This window comes from Anser anser (assembly GCF_964211835.1).
Source record: "Anser anser genome assembly, chromosome: 2".
NCBI classification, from domain to species: Eukaryota; Metazoa; Chordata; class Aves; order Anseriformes; family Anatidae; genus Anser; species Anser anser.
In genome coordinates, this window is record NC_139721.1 from 137,466,749 (window position 1) to 137,492,426 (window position 25,678).

Genomic DNA, 25,678 nt, shown 5'->3' on the forward strand with positions numbered 1-25,678 from the left:
TCAAAGGGCGGGTTGTGGTGTGCTAAAGAGAGGCCAAGAAAAAATTAGTCTGTCTTTTCAAAGACTGCCAACACTGTGACAGGCAATGCATCAATGTTTTATTAGGAGCAATGTGATTCTAGATGGTCTATGGTGAAAAACACCAATTTTGAAAGTATTACACAGCTTTACCATAAAAAATGCATTTTATGTTAACAGCTAAAGAAAAAGAAACAGTAAATGAAATTACTCAGTACCCCATGGAGATGCAAGTAGCAAATTCATCCATACTAAAGGCACACCAGGGTACCTTAAGTATCTCTGGGGCTTTTAAAATGGGCAAGCAGTGCTCCTGCAGCATTACTGGCTCAGCAGGCAGACAGCACCAATAAAGCCTGCAGCCCCCAGCCCAGCCCGCAGCCCCTCAGCGTACAACAAGCTGGGGGAGACTTGGAGCTTCCACAGTTCAGAGAGGCTCGTGCTTCTTGGGTATTGCAGTCCTTCCATGGAAACGCAATCAAAACCTGAGCAAACAGTAATGTGGCATCCTGGTCTAGCAGTACTGTGGTCTGCTGGTTTCTGTGGAATTTGCCTGTGGTCACCAAGCAGAAGCTGTGGGGAGATCAAGCCACATGGCATCTTAAAGAAGACAGTTTAAAAAGAATGCATTGCGGAGTGGCGTTCTTCCATGTATATCTGTCAGTGAGTCACAGCCTTTTATTTTCACCTCATCTTATTGATTTCTCCAAAGATAGAGCAGAGCAACTTGATGAGAAAATTTCTTCACTATATCTTTTATATTAAAACAAAGCAAGCACCCCTGATATATAAAATGAATTGCAAATGAATAAATCAATATGTGAGGAACAACCAGGTAATAAATAATTGGTTCTCAGTTAATGCGTATATAAACTCATGAATCAACAAAACACAATAATAAAATCCTCTGACCCCTGAAATTAATTACTTCCTTCCTCTGCAATAAACGTTCAGGTATTTGCATACCATTAAACAAGTAGCTTAGAAAACTGCAACAGGAACAGGCAGGAAGAAAAACATGGTGTAGATACAGCTGTATCTGAGGAGAAGACGAGTCAGTCAGACAGTATTGTTATCCGACACCGTAATAGCTGTTTGAAGATATGATAGCAACAAAAGCTGTTAGGTAAAAAGAAGCAAATCATTGTTTGCAGCAGTTCAAGGCTGGTGTCCTTTCCAATTTATATAATCTGAGATTAGTTCCTTTATGTTTAATGTTACTGTTTGCATTAGGGAGCAAGATTTGTCCCTTTATTGATTCAAGTATGTCAAGTGAATAAGCAGAGGGCAGAAGCTCTGAAAAGTTGCGTTGTTCGTTCTGATTTAAACAGGAGCATGAGAAATCAATCTTTTTTTCCTTTGCAGTTGATGAGGCTGTTCAGATTTACAGTTGTTTGATGATCTGATCCTGAAAGCCAAAAGGAAATAGTTGAATACTGAGAAGCAGAAGAAAGTAAGTAAATTTTGTGATGCCTTGCAGTATAGTTTCAGCCATTTCAACCTAAAAAATGTTGATAAAATATGACCTGATCTGCAGAAACAGAATCTATATGTATTCCTTTGGTCAATGCCGTCAAATCTGCACCTAGCTAATAGAATCAGCTGGCAGAAGGATGCTTACACAAGAGAGACATGAGAGATGTGGCACACAGTGAGTAAATATAGCAAATGGAAGCTAAAAGATGTTTGATTGTTAAAATTAATGTAACGTAAGAAATAAGGCTTTTCAAAGGCATACCTTTTTGTCAGTTCACCATCTTTTTTTCCCACATCAAACACAATAACATGAGCAGTATGATGCCATCACGGCATTAGATTTCACAACAAAGTGGGATTTAGAACATGGTGGTTCAGTCAGCTTTCAGAAAAGAAGCATAGATAACTAAAATGTACTGAAGCTCAATCTTACATGAAGTTAAATATTTTGTGCCTCTTCTAAATAGTCAGAAAGTTTTTGTTTGTTTGTTTTTTGTTTTTGAAGGATGACAGCAATATTCAAGTACAATTGAAATGTGAGATTTTACAACTGTCTAGGTAGTGTTGTCAGAAATACCAGAGTTAATTAAATTTAAAAAGGGAATCATAGAAAGTTGATAGTGACATTATTCTGGTGTTCCTTCTCAAAGTGGTCAGTTGCTTCCTGGCCTGTACTGAGTGGAAATCTGCGCAAGGGGTTGCAGACTAGTCTGCATACTTGGAAAGGCACATTATAATTGAATCACATTGAATATGTGAAAATTGCTGTGTCTTATCAGTATGGAGCATAAATTAGATTCTCGGCATCTATGACTAGAGAGAAAATGTGAATGAGGGAAGTAGTCTATAACGGTCTGTTTCTCATACTATTTTGTTTACGAAATGCCTCTCTTAAAAAAGGATGAGGGATAAACAAAGCATTACTAATTGTCCAGTCATTTTAAAATTTATAAACATGTAGTGAAAATGACTTTCAGAAAAAAATAGTTTTGAAGCAGTTTTGAAATTGATAATTGTTATTTAAATGCTTGAATAAACCACCCTTGTAAGGCAACATTTGTTAAACTGTATTTTGTAGTAGATCAGATAATACAGGTGGAAAAAGGAGGAATGTTTTCCTATGTTCAAAGAGAACCACGTGCCTCCTTCAAGTCTGAAACAGAAACAACACATTTCAAGCAAAGTACAGATTGTTCTGAGTACGAGAAATGATGTTAATGACAGTAGACAGTTTGAGAGACAAGGATAACTAACATTTGTGAAGTAGATAAGGTTTACAGAAAAAAAATAAGCATGGCAGACCTAATTTGTAGCTTCTACATAGTAAGCTGTGTGGGACCACAGGATGTAATAGCATATATAATATCCATACAGAGCTGAGCTCATAAGATGTACATTGCCCAGATAAAATCACCTCTGCATAATTCTATTGGTACATGTTATATATAATATAATTCTATTAGTACATGTTCCATAAAAGTATATGACAATAGTTATCATAACCTAAGCGTTACCATTAAACAAGATTATATGATCTCACTTATCTGAAGTCTGTGAAAACAGCCTTAACTTGGAGAAAAAGAAAAAGGGATTCCCATCTAATATTTTAATTTTAAAATATGATTATGTTTATTAATATATACATTTATTAATATATATTTAGTAATAATAAAATAAGCCCAACAAGATAGAACCCTCCTTTGCTATCTACCTGACTGACTGACTTTGCTATCTACCTGACCGAATGACATCAACAGTTTCCATATCTTTAACCCATATCCAACATTTCACTTTCAAAGTAATTATTAGTTGCTAGGGCAAGGACAGAGGCTGAGATCTGGATAGCATTAGTTGTTATTTATACATTGCTGATCTAGCAAAGCACTTTATTCCTGACTGAACATTTAAGACACATGATAAATCCCAAAACTGGTTGAGGGCCAAAGTCTTAAGCACCTTTTGGGATCAAGGTTCAGATGTACAAGACATTTTACTGACACAGCAAAGATGGGTCCTGGCCTCTCGAGGCACTCTGTAATAGAGGAAATGAAGAGAGAGCACCAGCTGTAGGCAAAATTTCCAAAGCAAAAGAAAATACAGTGACATTTACAGATTTGTATAGTTTTTTTTTTCTTAATATTTTCCTGATTATGTTATTTTTTCTATTACCCTGAGATAGCAGTGTGTCCTGAACTGAAAAATAAGTGATAAATGGGGTTTGATGACAGCATTTTGAAGGACAGAATGGAAACCATAATGGCAGAGGGCTCATTAGAGGACAATAGCATGGAGAAAATCTCAGAAGTACTTGTGGAAAAAGGATGTGAAAGCGTGTGAAATGAAATGATAAGGAATGAACAGAAGGTGACTGAGAGCACCTAGATAGAGCTCTGAATACAAAGCTATGCAGTCTGAATGTTTCCCTCAGTACACAAGGGTCGAGAAGTCAGGCTCTGTGCCTTGTACTGCTGGCAGCAGGGAGTAATGGGATTTCTGTCCTGCATACCGCCACCAGATGTGTATTTTACTGCTTAGCTTCCTACAAATTCCTGTCCTGCACTAAAGAGAATTCTTTGCGCTGGGAGAAGGAGACTTGCTGCCAGAGCAGTTACATCCCTACCGATACATCTAGGTGTTTTAACAAAAAGCCAGGTCCTGTAAAAGCAACTGTGTTGTGCAATTCCACAGATGCTTGCAAGATTGGGCAACAGCTCAAGTGTTGCTGCTTCCTTGCTGAAGCTGAAATCAATCAAAATCTCTTAGTTAAGCCTTTGAGCCTGCTGTTCAGGCTGTAGATGCTAAGAGTTGAATCAACGCATTAAGCCAAAAATGAGAGAACACATACAATAAAATGAGGAACACTGAACAACTGCTCAGTGTCTTAAACCAGCTTTGGAAAAAAAAAAAAAAAAAGACCATAAACCAAAATAAGCCTGATGTCAAAGGGGCTCTGCAGTTCAGCAGAATTTATGCAAAGAGCACTGACTACCCACGTCTCGGTTCATTGGAGTGGGCCCCATTTATTGGCATGCAAGAGCTTGTCAGAGGGCTCTGGAGTGCAACTGATTTCATAGGAAGGTAGGCCTGAGGTCAGATCACAGCTTTGATGTACGTGTTTCACTTCATAAGTTGTAACAGAATCTGTACTAATTGGCTAGGATGCTTGTTTGGAACAAACTTTTAAAATCAGGAGAGAGGTGTCCTATCTGTGATGTTTTGACTTGGACAATCACTGTCAACTGCATTTGTTTGGAAAAATGCCTATAAACTTACACGTAGTTCAATCTGACAAGTCTGACTCGTGCAACCCTCATGAGAAACGAGATCCAGTCACTCTGAATTAACTTGAGCAATACCCAAAATAATCAATGTAATCCCGTGCTCTATCCTCAGTTTTGTTGTGTTCAGGGCTGAATTTTAAAACCTGCAGAAACATTCGGTTTACACAATGCCTTCTGTATGCTGTGCTCTGCCTCTCCATGCAGGTGCAAGCATTCCCCACAGCAGACCTACAGTGGGATGTTGCTGCAAAGGGGAACCAGCTCTCAGGAAAGCTTCTGCAGCCAGACAGAGCCACATTCACAGAAATACACCAAACAGTTCTTAGGAGATATGAGGGAATGCGTGTAACATAGTCGTGTTCTCATTAAGCCCCCTGGAGTGCGGTAGGTTACGATGAAATTGTTTGAAAGCCTCTGAGGTAAACACCAACTGGTTTTCTGGTCGCTTCATGTCCTGCCTAGAAACTACGGGGAGAGGATTTTGTCCATAAACCAATACCTGTTTATTTAGTTGCTCTCCAATCTGTGGAACAACACCCTGAAAAGGATACATTTCACTGCTTGTAGGATGCACCTGTGTTTCTGACACTTCAAAAAGAGTAAGTTTTGTTTGCCTTTAGTCTTGGTATATGTTTAAAAGTTAGGCTAAATTTGTGCCTGTTCATGAAAACAATTCCAAGAAATGTAAAATCTAAATATGTAAGAGCCTTAGAAAAAAAGAAAAAAAAAAAAAAAAAAAGAAGGCTTTAAACAGTAGGCAAAGGTAAGATGTGGATTTAGACTTACCAACTCCTCATATTACCAATGCTGACAGTAATGTGCAGATTACCCCACATAGACCATACTTCTGTGAAGAGTGAGTTTATCCTCAAAATTTTTCATGGCACAAGGATGTTACAGTGGATCAAGCCATAAACTGGAATAATATATAAAATGCTGGAAGTGTTAGAGCTGCATTTGTTAGAACAACATCAACAACAAAACAAAACAAACAAACAAACAAAAAAAAAACAACATCAACAAAACCCGTTTGATTTCTGTTGGGAACTGACCAGCTGATTTTGCCATTCTTTATGCATGCATTACTTATTTATTTATTTATTTAAATTTAAGCATGCTGTTGGGGCCCTGAAAATATGAGGCTAGATCCTGTCCAAATCTAGTGTAGTTCCAGTGAGAAAAGACAAATAACAGTCTGTCAGCCACAGTCACCAACAGTGGAAATGTGACTTGGAAGAGAAGAAGAGGAGCCATACTTTTATCTGATGAATGTAGGCCCTGATGTTTAAAAAAAGATGCACACTTCATTCATTAATACCAACTCGTAAATTCTGCAGTGTTATTTTCTGTTCATCTGCATTTCTGTATTGTTAAAAAAAGGCATTTCAATACAAATACTGCATATTAGACTCTGGAGAGCGTCAAGCTGATAGTGTGTGCCTGCTACTGAGGCTGGAGGAAAAAATTACAGGTTTCAAACAAAAATTTATAAATAAAAGATTACTTCTAACAGAGAAAGAGGTTGATCAACCTTAGTTTTAAAATAAATAGAAAAATGAAGTGAACAAGAAGGTGGGCAATACATTCAAAATTAGCCAAAAGTCAGAAAGAATTTATGAAAGATGGGTTAGTACTCCTGGGAGCATAACAAAATTAGACACCACAATACCATTTGATGCAGTGGCAAAAACGGAGAACAAAAATGAGCACATAGTTGTACTATTTAAGATTCAGAGTCTATGTGCTTCTTCCTTTTTTTTTTTCTCCCAGAAGTGTGTACTTTCTGGGTTTATCCTAAATGTCCAGATCTAACTTTCATGCGATACAACAATGGATCTGTGGCAATTAAGTTCCTAGAATATCTGGTATTCTGTAATATTTAATACATATTCTTACTTCTTGTACAAAAATAGAGAACTATGACCATGAAACCATTTCATATTTTCTACAGACATACCATTATTAACATTAATATTGGAAAACTTTAATACAGGGACTGCCAAAGGTGTTTGAAAGACATACCCATTTTATAGCAAGAAATGGGCTGCTAACCACTGCTTTAGATTGTATGATTTGAAATGCTTAACTATTTCCATTTCTTTCAACTCAGCTACAAGAAATATAGTGTATTCAGGCTCACGCTCTGTCTGCCAGGCTTTATCACAGCATTGCAATGTAAAGGTTCCAAATACTTCAAGAAGCTGATTTAATCCAGTCAAAACATACAGTTGCTTTGATTTTTATTTTTTTTTTTCAATCTCTTTGGGAAGCACTACAATAGATCTTTTGGGGAGATGGAAGAGTCTCCATCATCAGAAATGTTTAAAAACATTTTAGACTAGACAAATACCATGGAACCATAGACTTGTGGAATAATTTAATTTGGAAGGGACATCATCTAGCTCAAGTCCTTCTTCACAGGAGGGGTAACTTCCACTTTAGACCTGATTGTTCAGGGTCTGTACTGGTTGAGTTCTGAAGATTTCCAAGGTCAAAGAACTTGCAGCCTCTCTGAACGATCTGTTCCAGGGTTTAACCACTTTCACTGTGAAAAATTCTTCCTTACAACCAGTGAGAATTTCTCTTTTTTTACAGCTTGTGACTGTTGCCTCTTGCCCTCCTGCTGTGTCAGTCTGAGAAAAGTCTGTGTTTGTCTGCTCAGTAATTCACTTTTAGGTTAGTTAGAATTAGTTGAAGACAGATATTAGGTCCATCTATATCCTTTTTTCTTTTCTCTTTTTTTTTTTTCCATTTTCTTTTTTCTTTCTTTTTCTTTTTTTTTTCTTTTTTCTTTTTTTTTTTTCTTTTTTTTTCCAGGAGTTGTAAAGCCAGCTCCCTCAGCTTGCCCTTGCAAATCATGTTCTCCAGCCCCTGGACCATGTCAGCAGTCCTCTGCTGGACTCCCCACTTTGTCAGTTCCTCCTTTGTGACACCCCCCCAGCCCACCAACAGGAGGCCAGTCTGGGCATGGCATGGCAGTCCCAAAGTGGCCTCCAAAGTGCCTCCTAGCACTCAGCCCTTCCTTTGGCATGCTGGTTATGTTTTTGCCCATGCAGCTCAGGACGTGCTTTCATTGCTGCAAGGAGTTACACTTGCCGTCCACCAAGCTGCTCAGGCCTGGCTGCTCTCTGTCCAGGTTGCACACAGCTGCATTATTCTGCCTAGCATGAGATATTTTTGTATGTATATTCATTAAGTATATCTATATATTTAAACACTGATTTTGACTTTTTTTTTTTTTTGGGTGGTGGTGGTGGTGGTGCTTTTTTATTGCTTTGTTCAGTTTCCATTCTCACTTTACTCTTACGTGTAACAGAAAAGCAGATAAACCCTCCTGCTTTGTACACAGAAATGGGTAAGGCTTTTGCATCTTCGAGTGAATAAATTCTTTTCATCTGTTTTTACCCTTGACTTGAGTGCTGCTTTGCTTTACAGGAGAATAAGTTAAACAATAGCCTATTTACTATGTACATGAATCTAAGCCTCTTTAACTGTATTTCAAACTTTATCAATGTTTCCTTTAAAGCCGTTTTTTCCTATAACAGACCCCCTTCTTACCATTCACTTCTTACAAGTTCTCAGACCTTTGGAAGACCTCAGAACGTTTCGTGTTCAGTAATCAACGGTAAGCAACAAAATGACTTGCTCTCACGCAAGGCATAGCTGAGTCACAGCAAGTTGTTATCAGTGGCAGCTCTCTCTCTCTGTTGAAGGTCTTTAAAGTCATCAGCTTTTCTAAGCTGTGCTGGCAGATAGGGCTATTTTTTCCTTTGTTTAACATACAGTGCACAATAATCTGGGAGATGTTTTAAAAAAGATAGCTATGGGATGAGAATACCAGTCTGAGTCTTCTGAGTGTTTTTCTATGCCTCATTTCTAGCCAGTGGAGAAGTTTTGGAGAGGTCACCAACATCAGATACGGATACCCCAGGTACCAGTTCTGAAGACAGCATATCACTGCTGTGGTACAAGTTTTCAATTTAGTCTCTCAAGAGTAAGATAGGATTGGAGAGAACTCTTGAAGTAACCAGGACAATAAAAGACAAAGTCTTGAAGATATTTCCAAAGATCCTACAGGACTGAGGCCATTGCGGAAGTATCCAAACATCTCACATGATCCCTCCTCTAAGTTGGTGGGGAGCTTGGTAAGCTGAGTTTAACAAGGGAAAGAGAGGGAGCAGAGAAAGAAAGGGTTAAGAAACTTAATGCATCTCTTTCCATCTCCACTGGAACAGTCAAAATGAGTTCATTTCACACTTGAGAGGCAGAACTGTAACCAGAGAATGTTAAACACTTTTTACTGAGAGCCTCTTCAGATAGGCAAGCACCTGCAATAATTCACAGAGTTAAATGCCTTCTGTTCCTATTGCTGCATCCATGGGGCTGTCACAGCCCCACAATAATTTTTTCCTTGACTGGTGGGTCAGAGTGATAGGCAGTCCCCTTGGTACTGTGTCTCTAATCCTACATCTGACAATAAGCTTTCGCCTCTGAACAGTTACATTGTGGGGCATAAATGTTGTCCTAATGTGGGGCGGTTTCCAGTCCTAGTCTGTATGAAAGAGTGACCAGGTAACTAACCAGCTCGGATGCCAGCTCAAAACTGTGTCTGTTTATTTTTTACAGCAGATCCCTCCACAAGAAAACTGAAAGGAATCTGAAGGAGTCCCCCTGCTCATCTTGCTGCCTAATCCATGACTGGCTGACAAACAGACACAGCCCATGACGAGCATTCTCACTCCTCCCCCCCCAGATCATCCGGACCCAGGATCTGCTGGAAGTCATTTTGCCTCCTTTGTGGCCTGTATGCTTTGTTTTACTTTGCTTTGAAAACAGGACTGGAGAAGGAGGGAGATGATGATTATTTTGCTCTGAGGTAGAGTTGGGGCCCAGCAAGGGCTCACACCCAGACCTAGGAGCTCAGTGTGTCCTGCAGTGCAGACCATTTTAGCCTGTATAACCAATTCTTCAGACCTTCCAGTGAGACAGATGTGACACCAACATGGGCAATCTATTCCTCTGCTTCACCTGCTTACCATCAGAAATCATTTCCACCCCTAAATCTTGGTTACTTAAATTTAAAATCATGATATCTTACTTCTTTCCTGCAACAAGTAAGCAAGTGATCATAATCTGCTTTCTTTTTTACTGTTTTCTTAGGTCTTCTCTCAGTGTTTTTTAGGCTAAACAAATTTCCCTCGTGGCTCTTTGCTGGTCTGTTTGGATCTGACTGCTGTTTGATAGTTGCATAGAGTTCTTCAAAAAGAAGCAGCTGTCTCATTAAAGCTACAGCCATGGTCCTCCTTGCTTTCTGTTTAGTTTGAAAGCTAAATGACCGTGGAAAGAAGATAATTCTTCACTACAGTTAGCTTCCTAAAGAGGACTAAGCTGGCTCTTCTCATTGTTTGCAGAAAGGTTTGAATTATTTTTTTCTCTTAATGAAACTTGCTTTGAGTTAAAACAGAAAATATTGCAAGTTTAGTGGTCTCCTTTTGGTCAACACCGAAACCAAAATCCTTTCACCTAAGCTATAAAATCATTTGACTTATTGTCATTATAATGAAAAATCACAATATACCTCTGAATATTTTAATGGAAATTTTAAAAAAATCCAGGTATTTCCTAACATAACTGATTCTCAAACACATTTCAAATTTCACTCTTTACAACTTGAATTCTCTAAACTTTCTAGAATGTTATATTATTTTAAAGATTTATCATATCTCTGCTAATGACTTGGTAATTAATTTTCTTCTAAACACATCACACCCTATGGAAACAAAAAAACAAACAAACAAACAAAAAAACTATTGCCCCTAAATTTCTGGTCATTTTCCATTGAATCAGAAAATATATTTAGCAACAACATTTTCCCATTCTCCTGCATAATTATTCCTTAGCCAACCTCTCCTCAGGCCTGAGGTCCATCAGATACCAGTCAGCATAAAGCAGCATTGCTGTACATTTGAGGTACTGTATGTTCCTGTTTTCCTCCAATTTTCACAAAAAGCTTTTGCTGTTAAGGTTGATTCTGTAGCTAACTGCCCTTTAAATTAATACTTCCACATTTTTTGTACTGCCCGGAGGCCTCTGGGGTCAGCTTGGTGTAAATAAGGGTGGCTATTTTCAGCTTTTATAGAGGGCGTTTCAGATCGTGGAGCGATTCCCCTCCCTTCCTGGGGGTAAGGTGCTGAGGGATGCTGGCTGCTGCCAGGCTGCTGGCCGCTGGCCAGGACCCGCTGCCTCTCCTCGGGGCACGACTGACAGCATCCCGCTGGTGCCGGAGGAAGCAATCCAAACCGGGCAGCTCCACAGCACCTGCAGGAAGCACCTGATTGCCTCTATCTCATGTCTGAGAGGCAGCAGCTCCCGCTGAGCTCCTGCTGGCAATCCTGAATGCAGCCGCTTTCTCCCCTCTGAGTGGCAAAATGGGTCTAAATGCAAATGGAGAAAGGTGTAGCATGTCACCCCCTTCTGCTTCAGTCTGCCTTGGATCAGGGTAACAGGAAAGTGTCAAACTGCACTGATTCAGCGAGTGAGTCTGCCTTCTCACTATACTGATGCAAAGTAGACAAAACTCCTGTGAAGTCACAACACCTCTACAGAACAATAGCATGAAGCAAGCTGACTAACCCCAGTAAAAAACCTCAATCCCATCCACAGAGCCTGGCACCCACCAGCACTGAGGAAGAGAGAAGCTTGGTAGAGATGTTTTTTCAGCTGGTACTTTCTGAGATGCCACAAAGAGCAGAGCAAGACCATTACACAAATGTTTGTTGGCATTTCTTTTTTTTTTTTTTCTTTTTCTTTTTCTTTTTTTTTTTTTTCTTCAGACAAGCATCATAAAAAAGACAGTTCAAATCCACTCAGTTTTTATATGGTTTGCTTGTAAGTATGCTTATGGAGTACCTCAGTTAAATGTTTATTCCTAATCCCCAGATGTATCCATTGTGACACAAACTGGTTGCAGTGCCCAGTGTTTTCTCCCAAAGTAGCTCCTGTAACAGCAAAATTTCCACTAAGAGCTGTATTAAGGTAAACTGACAGGTTCTGATGTTAGATGGAGACAAGAAAGAATTCTGTTTGTGAACCATAAAACAGAAATGCTACAGAGCTAATTTTGAGGTCTTGGGCATCAGGGGAGGACAAGGAAGGGAGAGAGCACATGCTGAAGACAGAGGTACCAAGTGCTACATTTGGATTTTCAAATGCAAGAAGAGTTGGGAGACCTCTAGAGGCAAATACCTGCCAGGCTGATTGAAGCATCTCGCGTTCTCCTCAATTTATGCTCTCCCTCGTGGTTTCCAAGCTAACTTTGCCCGCAGCAGGACACAGAGTAGTTGGGTAGTTGGGTCAGGAATCACAAGTCACCTTGGTGTCAGAAAATAAATAAATAAATAAATTGGGCCATGAACAAATACGATTTTCTCTCTTAATTCCTAACTTTCTCAAGAGCTTCTCCTACCTTGAAGGCAGAGTGTTTCTGATCTCAAGCAGCTCCAGAGGATGCTAAGGGGAGAAAACTGCATAAAGACAATTACAAACAGAAGATTTAAAGTACAATGACAAAGATTTTCTGGGGACATCATATATAAAAATGAAAGGTGATGTACTTTCAGTCTATGAATGCCAAATTAGAAAAAAATAAATTAAAAAAAAAAAATTAAACCTTACCAAAATCTGCAAAATAGATGCAGTAAATAGAATCAGTAAAAGGCTTTTAGGTTCCTGGACTGCTCCAGGATCCCCTATTGCATGTCCAGACTAGGAACCTCAGAGTGGTGAGCTAAAGCAGGCAAGAAGATAAACAAGGAGCTGCTGTATTCTGCCTCTTCAGTATGAAGCTGCCTTTAACTGTCTGGTGAGGAAACAGAGAAGACAAGGATGATTTTTAAATCACTGCCTGTCAGGAATCTTTTTAAGCGTTACAGGGAAATGCACCCATGTAGTCAGCTTCCACAGTCCCAGGCCTTCTGCTGAAAGGAGAGGTGCCACCTTTACTTCCAAGAGCATGAAAATTTTTGGAGGAAGAAGCAGCTCCATGAAGTCAGGTTTCTAGATTAGCTTTGTACATCTTCCTGACTTTAAAATGCATATTTGGCATCACTTTTATTCTCCACTCAAAAATCATTAAATCAGGAAGCAACCTAATTCCTAGAGCACCAGGCAGTGGATGAGAAAATACACATTGTCGTCAGTGCTGTAAGGAGTAAGTGGTGCGTTTAAACATAGCAGTTATTTCTCTAATTTCCAAGCAATAATGAATACAGTAAACAGAACCTAGAAAGAACTGGATTTTTCAAGCAATTTGGTTTTTAAAACATTTGATGCATTCAACATTCAGCTACAGCCTGCTGTAATTGCAGACGGCACTGCAGTTAATGCTCAGACTTTCTTCTATTCAGATCTCAGATGTTTCATGAAAACATGGAACAGACCATTAGTAGCCAACATGTACAATGCTGTTTAAGTAGATTGCTAAGCATTATCTAGAAATTCCCTGAGAGCAGCAAGGAGAATATATCATTCTCCAGAGGCAGCAAAGACATCTTTAGTAGCACCTTTAAGTGCTGCAGAAATTTGGTGGTGTGGAGTGAAATAAATTGGTCTTATAAACAGAAAATAGATGTTCTCCCAAAGCTGACAATAAATGAGGTAAAGCTCTTTTTAGGGAAAGGAAGAAAAGGAGATAAATAGTTGCAAGAAGTGAATTTATTTGTAAAAAGCACATCCTGCAGTCAACAGTTCAAGTTGTGTGGAGAATTATAGACATTTCTAAACTCTGAAATACATGAACATATGCAATAATGTTATAATATTTAACTCCGTTTTACATTATTAATACTTGACATCTTATGTCCTGTTTAATCTGCCTCACCCAGAACATTAATATTTGCGCTACTTGAAGAGAAAAATTTTCCTACTTGTTCTGCTCAAGTCTTGTGACCTAGAAAACATGGCGAGTCTCAGATATAGGTGAAAGCCATCCTCTTTTTTTTTTTTTTTTTTTTTTTAATCAAGACACTAAGTCAGAAACAACATTATCTGGAGCTGCGTAAGAAAATAACTAAGCAACATGGGAGGCAGACTCTCTGATCTCAATTTCAGCATCATTCTGGCCTTCAGTATTAGAAGATAAAGGGTGAGGAAGTGGTACAAAAAGGGACAGCAGAGAAAGGTTACATGTATGTTCAGTTTGGTTAGCACGTAAGCAGTGAAAAAAGGTAGAATGAACTTGCTTGAGATTATATCTTTAATGAATTTATTGTTAACTTTTTGAAATTCTCACTGTAGCAGGAGAAGGGAGATTCCTTCCAACCCTCCATGGAGGTTTACAATTTATTTGAATTTGATTCTTTTTTTTTCAGAAGGACAAGTATCTCTCTGACATCTGTGCAGAGTGCTTACTAACTTTCAACTCCTGTCTCCAAATCTGAAAGACAGCAAAGAGTGAAACAGTCACAAGAGCTGAACACTACCAAGACAAAATAATCTTCCCAGCTTCAAAGTTTCAACTAAAACTCTGCCACAAATCCCCACAAAACTCAACCTAAGGCACAGCTGAATAGTTATTCATCTAGCAAGGAAAGTTTTAAAACAAATAATTAAGGAATAGCAAAGGAGTTGGGATCTGAAAACATGGCCTGAATACAGAGTGAGCTCTATGTATAAAAACTTTTTAAATGGCATCTAAAACTTTTTAGATGCCATTAATATAAAAAACAAAACTGCACTCTTACTTGTGAGAGAACTACTCCAATAAGCAACTGGACAAACTGGCTTTTAAAAATCGATCAGGTAGCTTTGCCTGCAGGAAGAACATGCTAAAAATGAGGGGAATATTGTTCAGAATTTAACCCTGCTGCTCAGGAAGGAATTCAGAAGTATAACATCTGCCATCAAAGCAGAGAAAGGGAGGAAGAAAGTGAGACTGAACAGAAGGGAAAAATGCTAGAAAGAAGCAAAGAATAACAATATATAGCTACAGAATTTCCTACCATTAAAATAAAATTAAAATAAAATAAAATAAAATAAAATAAAGGAAAAAGAAAAAAGAAAGGAAGAAAGAAACTGCACAAAAACAAAAAAAAGCCAACACCAAATAGTTTCTTAATTTTGAAGCAGTTCTGACTTACACAGCTTTTATACCAGCGTAGCTGATGGTAATTTGCACACAACCACTCAACATGTATGAAGTGCCCTGTCACTGAAGCCAACACCTACAAGAAGGTGTTGAAAGGAGGCTAAGGCAAAAAATTACCATGCAGTCACTCCTCCAAGCTGGTGTCTTAGTGACAGTTTTAGCGTGTGCAGAGAATGCCTTTATGCCAGGTGAACTACAGGTCTTTGGAAATGGAGAGAACAATCTTGCTTTTTACATGGTCTAAACGAGTCTCAGAGGAAATCATTGCGTCTACAGTAAGAAGTGAATATTTGGCACAACAGCTACTTCAGATGAACTTCCCTGCATGACAAGCCCAAACAGCTGAGTTCCCGGCATCATCACACATCATCAAATCTCCTAGAAATAATGAGAAAAAGTGTTTTGATTCCATCTCAAAGTTAGGAAGCAACAAAATGTTGACTGATGAATTGGTTTTGTTTCCATGTTTTGAAGTCAGTATTAGACTGGGCACGGGCTTCAGGAGAACTGGGAGAGGAGACTCTCTGTATGACCTTAAATTGAGTTCTGGTGGTAAGTTACAAGGTCTGTCACTGACGCGAACTGTGGTCCTACTATTTTAAGACAAAAAGAAGTATCATTTGATTCAACAAAATGAATTTTCATCCTGCATTACTTCTATATCAAGTCTCAAAAATGCTCATTCATTTTGAAAGATACACTTCTAAAGCAATATTGTCATGGAAATAATATAATGGAAATGTTTGAATAATGTCAAAGGTGTCTGGCTGAGGCACTGGGAACAGTACTTGTATTGTTGGTCCAGACCCCCTCCCCCCTGACAGCTAAACCTGAAATATTTGATATGTTCCAAAAACTCAGAAAGAAAACAAGTCCTAGTGGATTTTCTACTAGGGAACAATAACTACAAAATGACTAAATTCCATCAACCTGGAGTTTGGGAGAACGTGAAGGGAATACGATTTCTCTTCTCCCCAGTCTTCCTTCTCAACATATTATTTTGTCCATTTCTGCATCTACCCTTTGTATTCCTCACAAACTGTGAATTTGGCAACTTCAGTGTTGGTTTGCTAGGACTCTTCTTTCAATAACACTATACCTAATAAAGCACACGTACACAATTAGTTTGAAGCATTACCAACAAGTTGGTAAGATATGGCCAGTTTTGAATCAAAATCTTCAACCAATTTCATTTGCCACCTCATTGCTAGAGATAGAAAAATCAGTACTCAAAAGTATAGCAAATTTCTGCTCTGCAGTTCTGTATTTCTCAGTTCTTTCCTCTATACAGAAGTGAAGGGACTGCAGAAGTTATGCTCTTGTCCTGTTCTCTGTAAGGCACCCAAATGTACTTTTAGGCAACTAAATAAGTGTTGTGTTTTTCAGAGGTTATCTAGCACTGATCCACAAAGATTTCACTGTCATCTTCCACTAAGTCATCCCAGCTGGACATTTTTCATTTTGCTCCATTAGACTGATGGCTATATCCTGCTGGGGCACTTTCACCCTCTTTACAATGGCTGGTGAATCAAAAGATAATCTCCTGCCCTGAATGTTGTGAACACAGTAAAAAAAACCAAAATCCTTCCCAACAGAACATGGATGTGGTCGCACTATACAAACCTCCAATATTTGTGTCTTATATCATTTGAACTAAACACATTCTTGTGGTATGAAAATTCATCTTGATACAATGGCATTCCTCTGGGCACAAAGATCTCTAACAGTTTCATAATAACTACTGAAAAACAAAAGGTAAATTGAACAAATTGTGTAGCCCCCTCTCCTGTAGTTGTCTCTCCTAACCATTTCCTCATTCTAAATCTCACCCTCCAAGGAGATCAAAACCTGAGGCAAAAACAGCTAAAAGGGCAGAGTCCAGCACCTTACAGGAAAAAGCTTCCTTTAATCAGTGAGCAGCTGAAAGTATATCTCAGGAATGACTTAGGGGTAGTACTGTACAGTAGAAAGAACTTAAAACAGAAAGTTCAGCCCACTGAAAGTCATGCACATACTGTTACTAAATGATATACAAGGTACTGCTGATGTGTGATCAAAGTTATTTTGGGAAGAGGGGAATTATATTCTGTCTGACTTTCCTTGGAAAGGATTAGAAGCACCTTTGCATTCATTTGCTAGATCTTTAACAAGAATTGGGTCATCTGAAACACATTTCATACCACACACCATCTGATACTCTTGCAGAACTCTGTAAATAGCAACACTGTTGGAAAGAATGAAGATCACAGATGCTTCGGTTTTCATTATAGTTTAATAAATATGGAAATAATATTAGTGTTAAACACTTTATTTGGCTATTAAAAGTTCCTGTTCATCAGTTTCCAACTCAGCTTCTGAAGACCAGATCCTGTAGAGACATGCAGTTAGCCCAATTCCATGCCTCAACAAGGTTCATTAATGATCACCCAATGCTGAAAGCTGGAGGAGTAAATTACTGGGAAAATAATCTCTGAGCTTTTGGTCAGATACAAGCAAATCAAATTAAGTGAGGTTGCATTCAGATAGATGATGTTAACCTGCACAAAAGATCAGGGTTTGTATTGGATTGATACGCTTTCAAACAGGTCCTATCTCATTCCCTCATCCCAAATGCTGTCCTTGGAATTCACCCTCTTTAGAAAGAGCATATGAAAACTGTAACTGTTGAATTTGTACTCTATCCTCAAACTAGGACCAGAAATTTTAGGCACCTCTCTCACACATTTTCTCATGTGATTTGCAGCCTTCCTTGAATATGCTGCCATCACTGATCACATTTATTTTGTGTTCACAGTACAGCTGGTAAGATTTAACTGAACGACAAATAGCAAATTATGGATCGATAATATTGCTCCAAAGAACAAAGATGCAGTGGTCTACATGTGTGTGCCTGAGTGGTGCAGAGGTGAGAGCCCCTGGTATACTTGCTATCTGAATTTGAATGATTTTCACACTCCTTTATAAAACTGCAAGTTAAGTGATGGAAATCAAGCTATGATGAATTTGAAAAAATGAACCTTGTTACACCCCTATGAGGTGAAGCACAACTCAGAACATAACAGTACTGAAAATGAGGCCATATTTTTATTTTTAGTACATGGCTGCAAAAAAGTAACAGTTTAAAACAGATTTCAGTTTTTAAAGTGTATTAAAAACACATCCCACAGGAAGTTATGGCAGAAGATTTATTTTCCAATTGCAATTTATTGGCTGAGACATCTGTAATTTATGTAAAAAATTCATTTTTTTCACTTACTGGTCTCTGAGAAAAAAAAAAAAAAAAGAATCATTTTGCCAATTTCTTCTAGAGCCAAGGTCCAGAACTCAAACAGAGAAGATATTGTGGGCCAAGATTGAAATGCAAACCTCTGAATGAAAACTTCCAATACTCTTGCTTAGTATACAACAATAGCTAAAATGATTGTTTTGGACCTACAAGGGTGACAACTCCTGCATCTCCTCCCTTTCCAACTTCCTGCATCTCCGCCCTCTCCAACACATTTTTTTTCTTTTTGGAATAACAATGTGTTCAAAATCATGATATAAAGGATTATCCTAGACATGACTAACTGCAAGGACTTTAGGATGATAAGAGGAACTAAGGAGAGAACAGTGGTTTAAAGCCATAGAATATATCGAGAATGGGAATAGAAAAAGTGCCAAAGAAAATAAGTTTTCCTTTAGGAGACTTTGTTGCATTTTAATGTCTAGAGCCAGACACCTCGGTATGTACATCTGTACATCTCTCCGCCTAACTGGCTGAAGAAGGACCAACCTTACAGTGCTTTTTCAGAATTACGGTGCTGATGTAGGAGCTCTGTATATGACTTCACTTATGTATCAGGAGAAAGGGAGATGCAATTAGTGCAGACCTCAGAGGCACAGCTAGGACTGCCATACAAAGTGAATCATTAGGTTCAGATGAAGGTGAGCAAGAATTTTACGCTCAGCCATTTTCCACAAAACTTGGGTTCTGTAATTTGTGGCTCAATCTGAGCATCTGGCCCTCAGTGGCTATGTGTAGTTTCTGTGAACAGTTTGTCTGGTGAGGTTTAAATGGACAACTGTTACTGGAAAGCCAGTGCCAAAGATGGTGCATCAATAACATAGCTGGAATAAGTGTGTACTTGGTGCTTGTGTCTATGTATGAAGAGAGATGAGAAGAGAATAGCACTGAAGATGAGAAGGTGAAAGTGTAAGTTATGTGAACCAACATGATAAGCAGACACCTTGTTTCTAGTGCTTTCCTATTACTTCCTTTTTTCAGGCTAGCATTAGTCCACAACACGTGCAATCCCTTATTTGCCTGGTCATCAGAACCTAAATTTAAGTCAGTTGAGATGCAAATACTCTCATTTACTGCCTTTATGTGCTTTGTATTTACAGATCTGCTCAGAGTTAGGCTCCACATTCCTTACAGCAAGGTTAAATATAAATGTAATTACTGGTCTTCTCATGCTAATCAAACTCTCGAGATTAACATTGGTTATAACTCTGATATTGGATGAAAGGCAGAAATTTAATCCTTATTTCACAGTTTACTTGCAGATGGAAGGGTCAAGAAGAAGCAAAGTCTATGAGGCAATACAGAGGTATCTGCTCTTAACCATCTGAACATTTGGCTCTTCAGCTCAGCTGCACTCTCTCTCATTATTGTATAAATATGTTTTTGGAATAGAAATAAAGAGCAGAAACATGGAAATTATTTGGATTTCCAGTGTAAAAAGAAGTGCAAACCAAATCTAGAACCAATGCTTTAGAAATGGCTGCATCTGGTCAGTCTGTTGATTAGAGCTAAGTTCACAAACTGAGTAGCCCAGAAGATGTAAACTGTCCACCTATGTATGGTGCAGTCAGCTCCTATGTAATTTACACTTATGCTCAAACAGCCCTGAATTGTAAAGCTATCTGTAAGTGATGTAAATTTGTTCCTACTTCTCATATTAAAATGCACAGCCAGAGAAACAAGTTACCAATTTGAAATGAATTATACCAATTTCATCCTTATTTAAAAGTTCCGGAAACAAACAAACAAACAAAAAACTAAAAAAAAATGAGTATTTCAGTGATATGATCAATAGCATCTGTAAGTGACGGAAACATAAAATAGTTAAAACTGCTGTCTGAAGTTAAGAAAAAATCCAGATTTCTTTTGTAATGTGTCTTTGACATTGAATAATAAACCATAAAGGTAGGTGAAACATCTTCCAGTACTATACAATATTAGGAGAAACCACGTGTAAGGCACCTGCCTTCACATCGCTCGAGTATATACATGCAAATATAGCCCTAAAACTCTGGTGGGTATTTTTATTGATCAAAGACAGTAGCATTTCCCGCTAAGGACTATGGTTAATGCCTCCATCTTGCAACTGTCTCTGTATATGAGTAACTCTATGTCAGCCACTCCTCCCACTGATGCATGAGAACTTTCTTGGAGCACACGAGGAGATGCAGTTGTCTGGAGGGGCAGGACTTCACTTTAGACATGTCAAACTGAGTGACAAACTAATGACGATAATGCGAATGATTAAGACTACACTTACTGTCAAGAGCTTGGGTTTAGTCAGGTATGTGCCCATTACAGTTATATTTTCCAGGTGATGTGATTTTTTAAAATACCATGCTGGTCAGACTTAACAGACATAATAAAAATTTCTGTCTATTAATAACAGCAGGCAGCAAAATAAAGATTTGAGGTAAAATTCACCTGTATTCATAGTACCAATATGAGCTTAAGCACTGCTTTACTTTTACTTAAAACGTAAGTAAATAAAGCCTAAATGATACTTATCCCTACAAAGATATGTTTTTTTTTCTGTATAAAAGTACATAGATGAGTCTTGAGTATTAATAGATAGATCCTGACATTCTCTGCAATTCCAAATAATGAGGTTTCTCATATTAAAAACACATTAGTGAATCAACTAATGTAAAGGTTATGTTGATGGGACCTTGCAAATATGCTTGATTTATGAAATATGCCTGCCAGTGCTTTGCAGAAATATGGCAGGGCTCTTGAAATAGTTTCCAGAGAAGGCTTGTATAATCTTTAATGATTTATATACTTACTGTACATACACTAGGGAAGACATTTCTAGCAGCTGTTGGTGCAGTTTATTCTCCTGAAAAGCTCTTCTTTTTGATGCCTGGCTGAGATTCTCCCCAGGTTCATGTACACCTAGTCACTGGCTTAGGGAAGCCCAGAGCAGCAGCTTCTGAGCGAAGCTGGAGAACACCTGCTGAGTCCGAGGGAATCGGATGCTAAGGCTTTGGAAACCTTCCCATTGCCCATCATCCTGTTTGCTTTCCCTTTCCTTCCCCTGTACAGAGCAAGCAAAGCACACTGTGTTGCGGCCACCAACATTTATAATTACTAAGTACTCTGCTAATGAAAGCACATACAGCTGTCTCTTAAATTAAAAGTCTCCTCTATATAGAAAACTGAATACAGTATAATCGTAACTGAAATTTCTACATTAGGAAGTCTACTCATTTTTTTCCTTGTTGAAATGTGAATACAACTAATGTTCCTGCATTTTTCATTCCCCTCTTCTTTTTTTTTAATTCTGTTTCCTAATTATTGATTGAAGAAATTATATAATAATAATAATAATAATAATAATAATATCTTTCTCTGTTAGAGGCACATGGCTCTTTTTTTCCTTATTCCAAAATATTTTGGAGATCCTCTAAGAATGTCCTGAGATCTGAACTGAATAATCAATACTTGGATAAATTAAGTAACAAATATTAAAACTAGAAATTTAAGCAAGGTGAGTGCAATTACCCATGTTCTATTGTATGTTAAGAAACTAATTGAAATAAACTTATTGTGATAGAAGAAAATTTGAGATGTTTGATGTTGAATAAACATGTACGTCTTGCTTTTCAGATTTTTAAAAAGAAAGCTAACAAAGTTAGACTTAATCCACTAATTTTAAAAAGGGCTGTCTTCAAACAAACAAACAAACCAATAACACTTCCTGGATGACTTGAGGGCTCCTGGGATTAGCAATAAAACTCACAGAAAATTCCCATCACTGAGCTGTTTGTGACCCAGATAAGGTGTCCTCCTGACACTTCACCAAGTCGTTTCCCAATCACACCATTTCTTCTCTCAGAATATTTCTAAAAATCATTTTTTGTGTCCATACCATTGTAGGAATTGTCCACATGTGTTCTTGTTCATTTCACACATCTCTTCTGGTCTTTTTAACATGAATTAACTCTATCACATATCCAATAAATAAATAAATAAATAAATAAATAAAGCCATTCCTGCATTCCTGAAGTCTTTCTCCATAATTATTAACTTATTTGGGAGAATTAGAGCTTCACATTGGAGGAGGTTTCAAAGAGACTAGAAATAAGTGTCTATACTGTAGTATAATCAGAATTAATGCTTACACAAGGACGGTGGTTCTTACGTTTCATGAGAATACACCTGGGTCAAAATGACAGTGTCAGGCACTATAAGTATTTTGTCCTGTGGGAAGTTGCTTCACCTACTACAGAATTTCAAATGCAGGTTAGTGATGATTAGTATTGTCTATATTTGCTGAGAGAAGGAAAATAGGGGGAAATGTATTTTTAAGACGTCTTGCATTATGTGGCAGTACATTTCATGCCATGCTCACCCCGTAGAACTCAGACTCAAAGTGGTGCAGTGCATCCAAGCCTGATTCCTGAATAACTTGCACCTTGTGCCTCAGCTGGAACATCTCTGTTCTGCTCCTCTGGTTTTACACACCCACATTCACCAACTGTACATACATATCTTCCTATAACAACTTGCCTAACTTACATTTGCCTTTTATGGCACGGCACCCCTAATAATGTTCCCCTAATAACCCTAGTCTAAGTCATTCCTATGCCTTCCGGCCACTTGAGCATTTCTATACTTCTCTTGGTATCACCTTTCATGTTTGGAGCAGACCTCTTCAACTGGCAGTAGCTCCAGAAAGCTGTTTATTTGTCGTTCTTCAAATCCCTAATTCTGAATTGACCTCTTTTTTTTTTTTTTTTTTTTTTTTCCGAAAATTAGAAAGTATCTGGTCGGGGTTGCACAGCCTGAATGGCAGCTATACTGACTCCATGAATTTCATGCTCACAGAGCTGACATTTATAGGCAGGCAGGGTTAGGAAGCCTGCACTGCTGCTGATAGTGCTGTAACTATTCTCAGAGTTTTCAATCAAGTCATTTCTAGGAGTGCAGAGTCGTAATTACACGATCATATGCAGAAGACTTAATATTCTCAAGAAGGCTTAACGGGCTGATCTAACTTGTGCTGAAGCTAATGGCAAATTCCTATTCTCTTCTTTCCAAACTAGATTAGGCCAAATTTACTACCGCTTTTGTTTAAATGTAGTCTTTCACTCTTTCCATTTTGTCATCCAAATTAAGTGTGTAGTGCTTACTGAAATGCATTGTTTATTATCTACTTATCAAAGGGTACAGCATGCCTACATGGTCATCTAGAGACAGCTCAGTGCTCACTTTTCCTATGCTTCAAACAAACCAGGTGTGAAGACACTGTGCTCCAGGCAGTCCCTATGGGGTGTGCCATGCCACTTAGGAAAGATACACAAACCGTGAGGAGAAAATGTTCATCTCCAAATAGTTTGCAATGCAGGCAGCCACAAAAGCTTGTGGGAATGTCTCTGTACAACTTGTGAAAAGCTTATAAATCCAGCTGGGAACTTGGATTTTCATTTCAAATTCTGCACCTGAGAAACAAAATTAGGACGGTGTATATTTCACAAGTGGCATCCTTACTTGTAGTACAATTAACTGTAGACAAAATACATTTAAAAAAAAAAAAGGTGCTGCAAACAGATGTAACAATATTCACCTTCTCTGAGCTGAAATACAGAAATGCACAACTTCCCAGACTACATGGAAAAATATATATATTTTTGATAACAGAATGAAATTACCGAAGTCTTAGAACCAAGTTTTGACTTTCATAACTGTTCCTGTATGAAGAAACTCCATCACCTCACAACATCAAACAGTAGCTCAGCCACCTCTTTTATACCAAAGCCAGTGTTGTAATGACTCCTGAGCACAAACAGAAATAAAAACATCAAGGCACCATTAATAGTAATTTTCCAGTGGTTATTTATGGGCCTGATCAGCACTGCACATGCATGCCAAATAGTAGCTATTCATGCCTGCAGTCCCATGGGCACAATGGAATTGCTTAGAGCAGAACAAGAAGTGTTGCTTCTGTGTGCAAGGTAATGGTTAACAAAATGGGAGTTTGTCTAAAAAAAACCCCAACCCTAAAACAAAACAAAAAAACCCCAACACCTTAGAGAAGCTATTTCCAGATTATGGGATGACAGATTTATACTTCAGCAGATGAACACTGCTCAGTAAGAAAACAGAGCAACATAAAATCTGTTTTGAAATAAGTATAAAAACAGTCGCTGAGAATGTGACTTTTCCAATCATAGAACAAACGCTATTAGCCAGACAACACATAAAAAACTGAAACAGAGGGACTATGGCAGAAACCGCTGGAAAAGAGCCCATCACCTGCCTTCATGTTCAGCTGCTTCCCGTATCTTTTAAAGCAATCTGCACCTAATTGGTGACCCACCCTCTCAGCCTCCTCTAAAAACTCGGGAAAAGAAAATATTCCAAGCTATCATATATACATATATAAAAGCTACTTTTCCTCATTGAATTTGTTGTTAGTGAAAGGAAGAAGGATTCTCCTCCTCTGGCTGATGGTTTTGCTTCTCAGCTCTTCTTCCACCTCCTGCACTGGAACCGTCCCGCCTGAGCTCCCCTAAGCGCACCTGGGGTGTGAGAGGGACGTGGCCGCTGCTGGCAAACAGTGGTGCTGTTTGGGGGATCTAGACCTGATGGAGCTAATGAAAATCTCCCCTAGCTTCATTGTCCCTGCCAGAGAAAGCTGTGAACAGCGAAGTAATCATGGCATTATGAGAGCTCATAAAAGCAGCTCTCACTGACTCTCCTTGCTGTCTTCACAAGGGAAAGGGTGAACCCCCCAGTGAAAGTTTAAACCTGAAAGGGATGACGATTTAGATCAGTATTCCTTGAGCATCCCATCTTTTATTAGTTTTCCCTGTCCCTCACCCGGGAACATACCCCGAGGAGGACAGATTTCCTTGATGGCAGCATCCAGAGCTACCCTTTAAAAGAACTTCTGAGAGCACTTCAATCGGAGCTAACTTTCCATGCAGCAGAAAGCTAGGCGACGACTTCAGGGCCGGTATCAAAGTCCCTTTCCTTCGGGAAAGCCTTCCAGCCGGGCGGTGGCACCTTCTCAGCCGGTTCGGTTTGCCTCCTGACTCCACCTGCCGGGAGGACGCCCTGCTACCTGCTGCCGGGGCTCGGCGGTGACCCCACAGCCATCCTCGCCCCCCATCACCGTGACTCCGGGATGTTTGAGCACCGGGGAGCTCGGGGCAGGTACAGCGGGGGACTCCTGCCCTGCCCTGCCCTCACACGATGCTCTCTAATCAAGCGGGCTGGGGTGGGTTTGGTGGTTTTATATTTTTGGCTCGCTTTCCTCCGGAGCAGCGTGGGGAGGCTGCGGGCGGCCGGGCAAGGGTCTTTTCCCCGACCTCTCCTTTGGTTTAAAAGGCTTACATAACTTTTGGAGCCGAAACGAGCATTTAGATGACTTTGCCGGCCGGTGAACGCCGCGTCCCCCCGGCTCAGGGGACGAGAGGCAGACACCCCCCCCCCCCCCGCCTCAGACCCCAGCCCTCAGCCTGAGGG

The 25,678-nt window shown here is 39.0% G+C and overlaps 1 protein-coding gene across 1 annotated transcript in view; it reads left to right on the forward strand.

Annotated features, from left to right (window-relative positions):
• Positions 1-23,912: 23,912 nt before the first annotated feature.
• CALCR (calcitonin receptor) overlaps positions 23,913-25,678 on the forward strand; it is a 185,754-nt gene continuing 183,988 nt past the window's right edge. Inside the window, exon 1 of the mRNA XM_083825417.1 lies at positions 23,913-25,366. Coding sequence (XP_083681543.1) covers positions 25,338-25,366 — 29 coding nt within the window. The 5' untranslated portion in view covers positions 23,913-25,337. The remainder of the gene's footprint in view (positions 25,367-25,678) is intronic.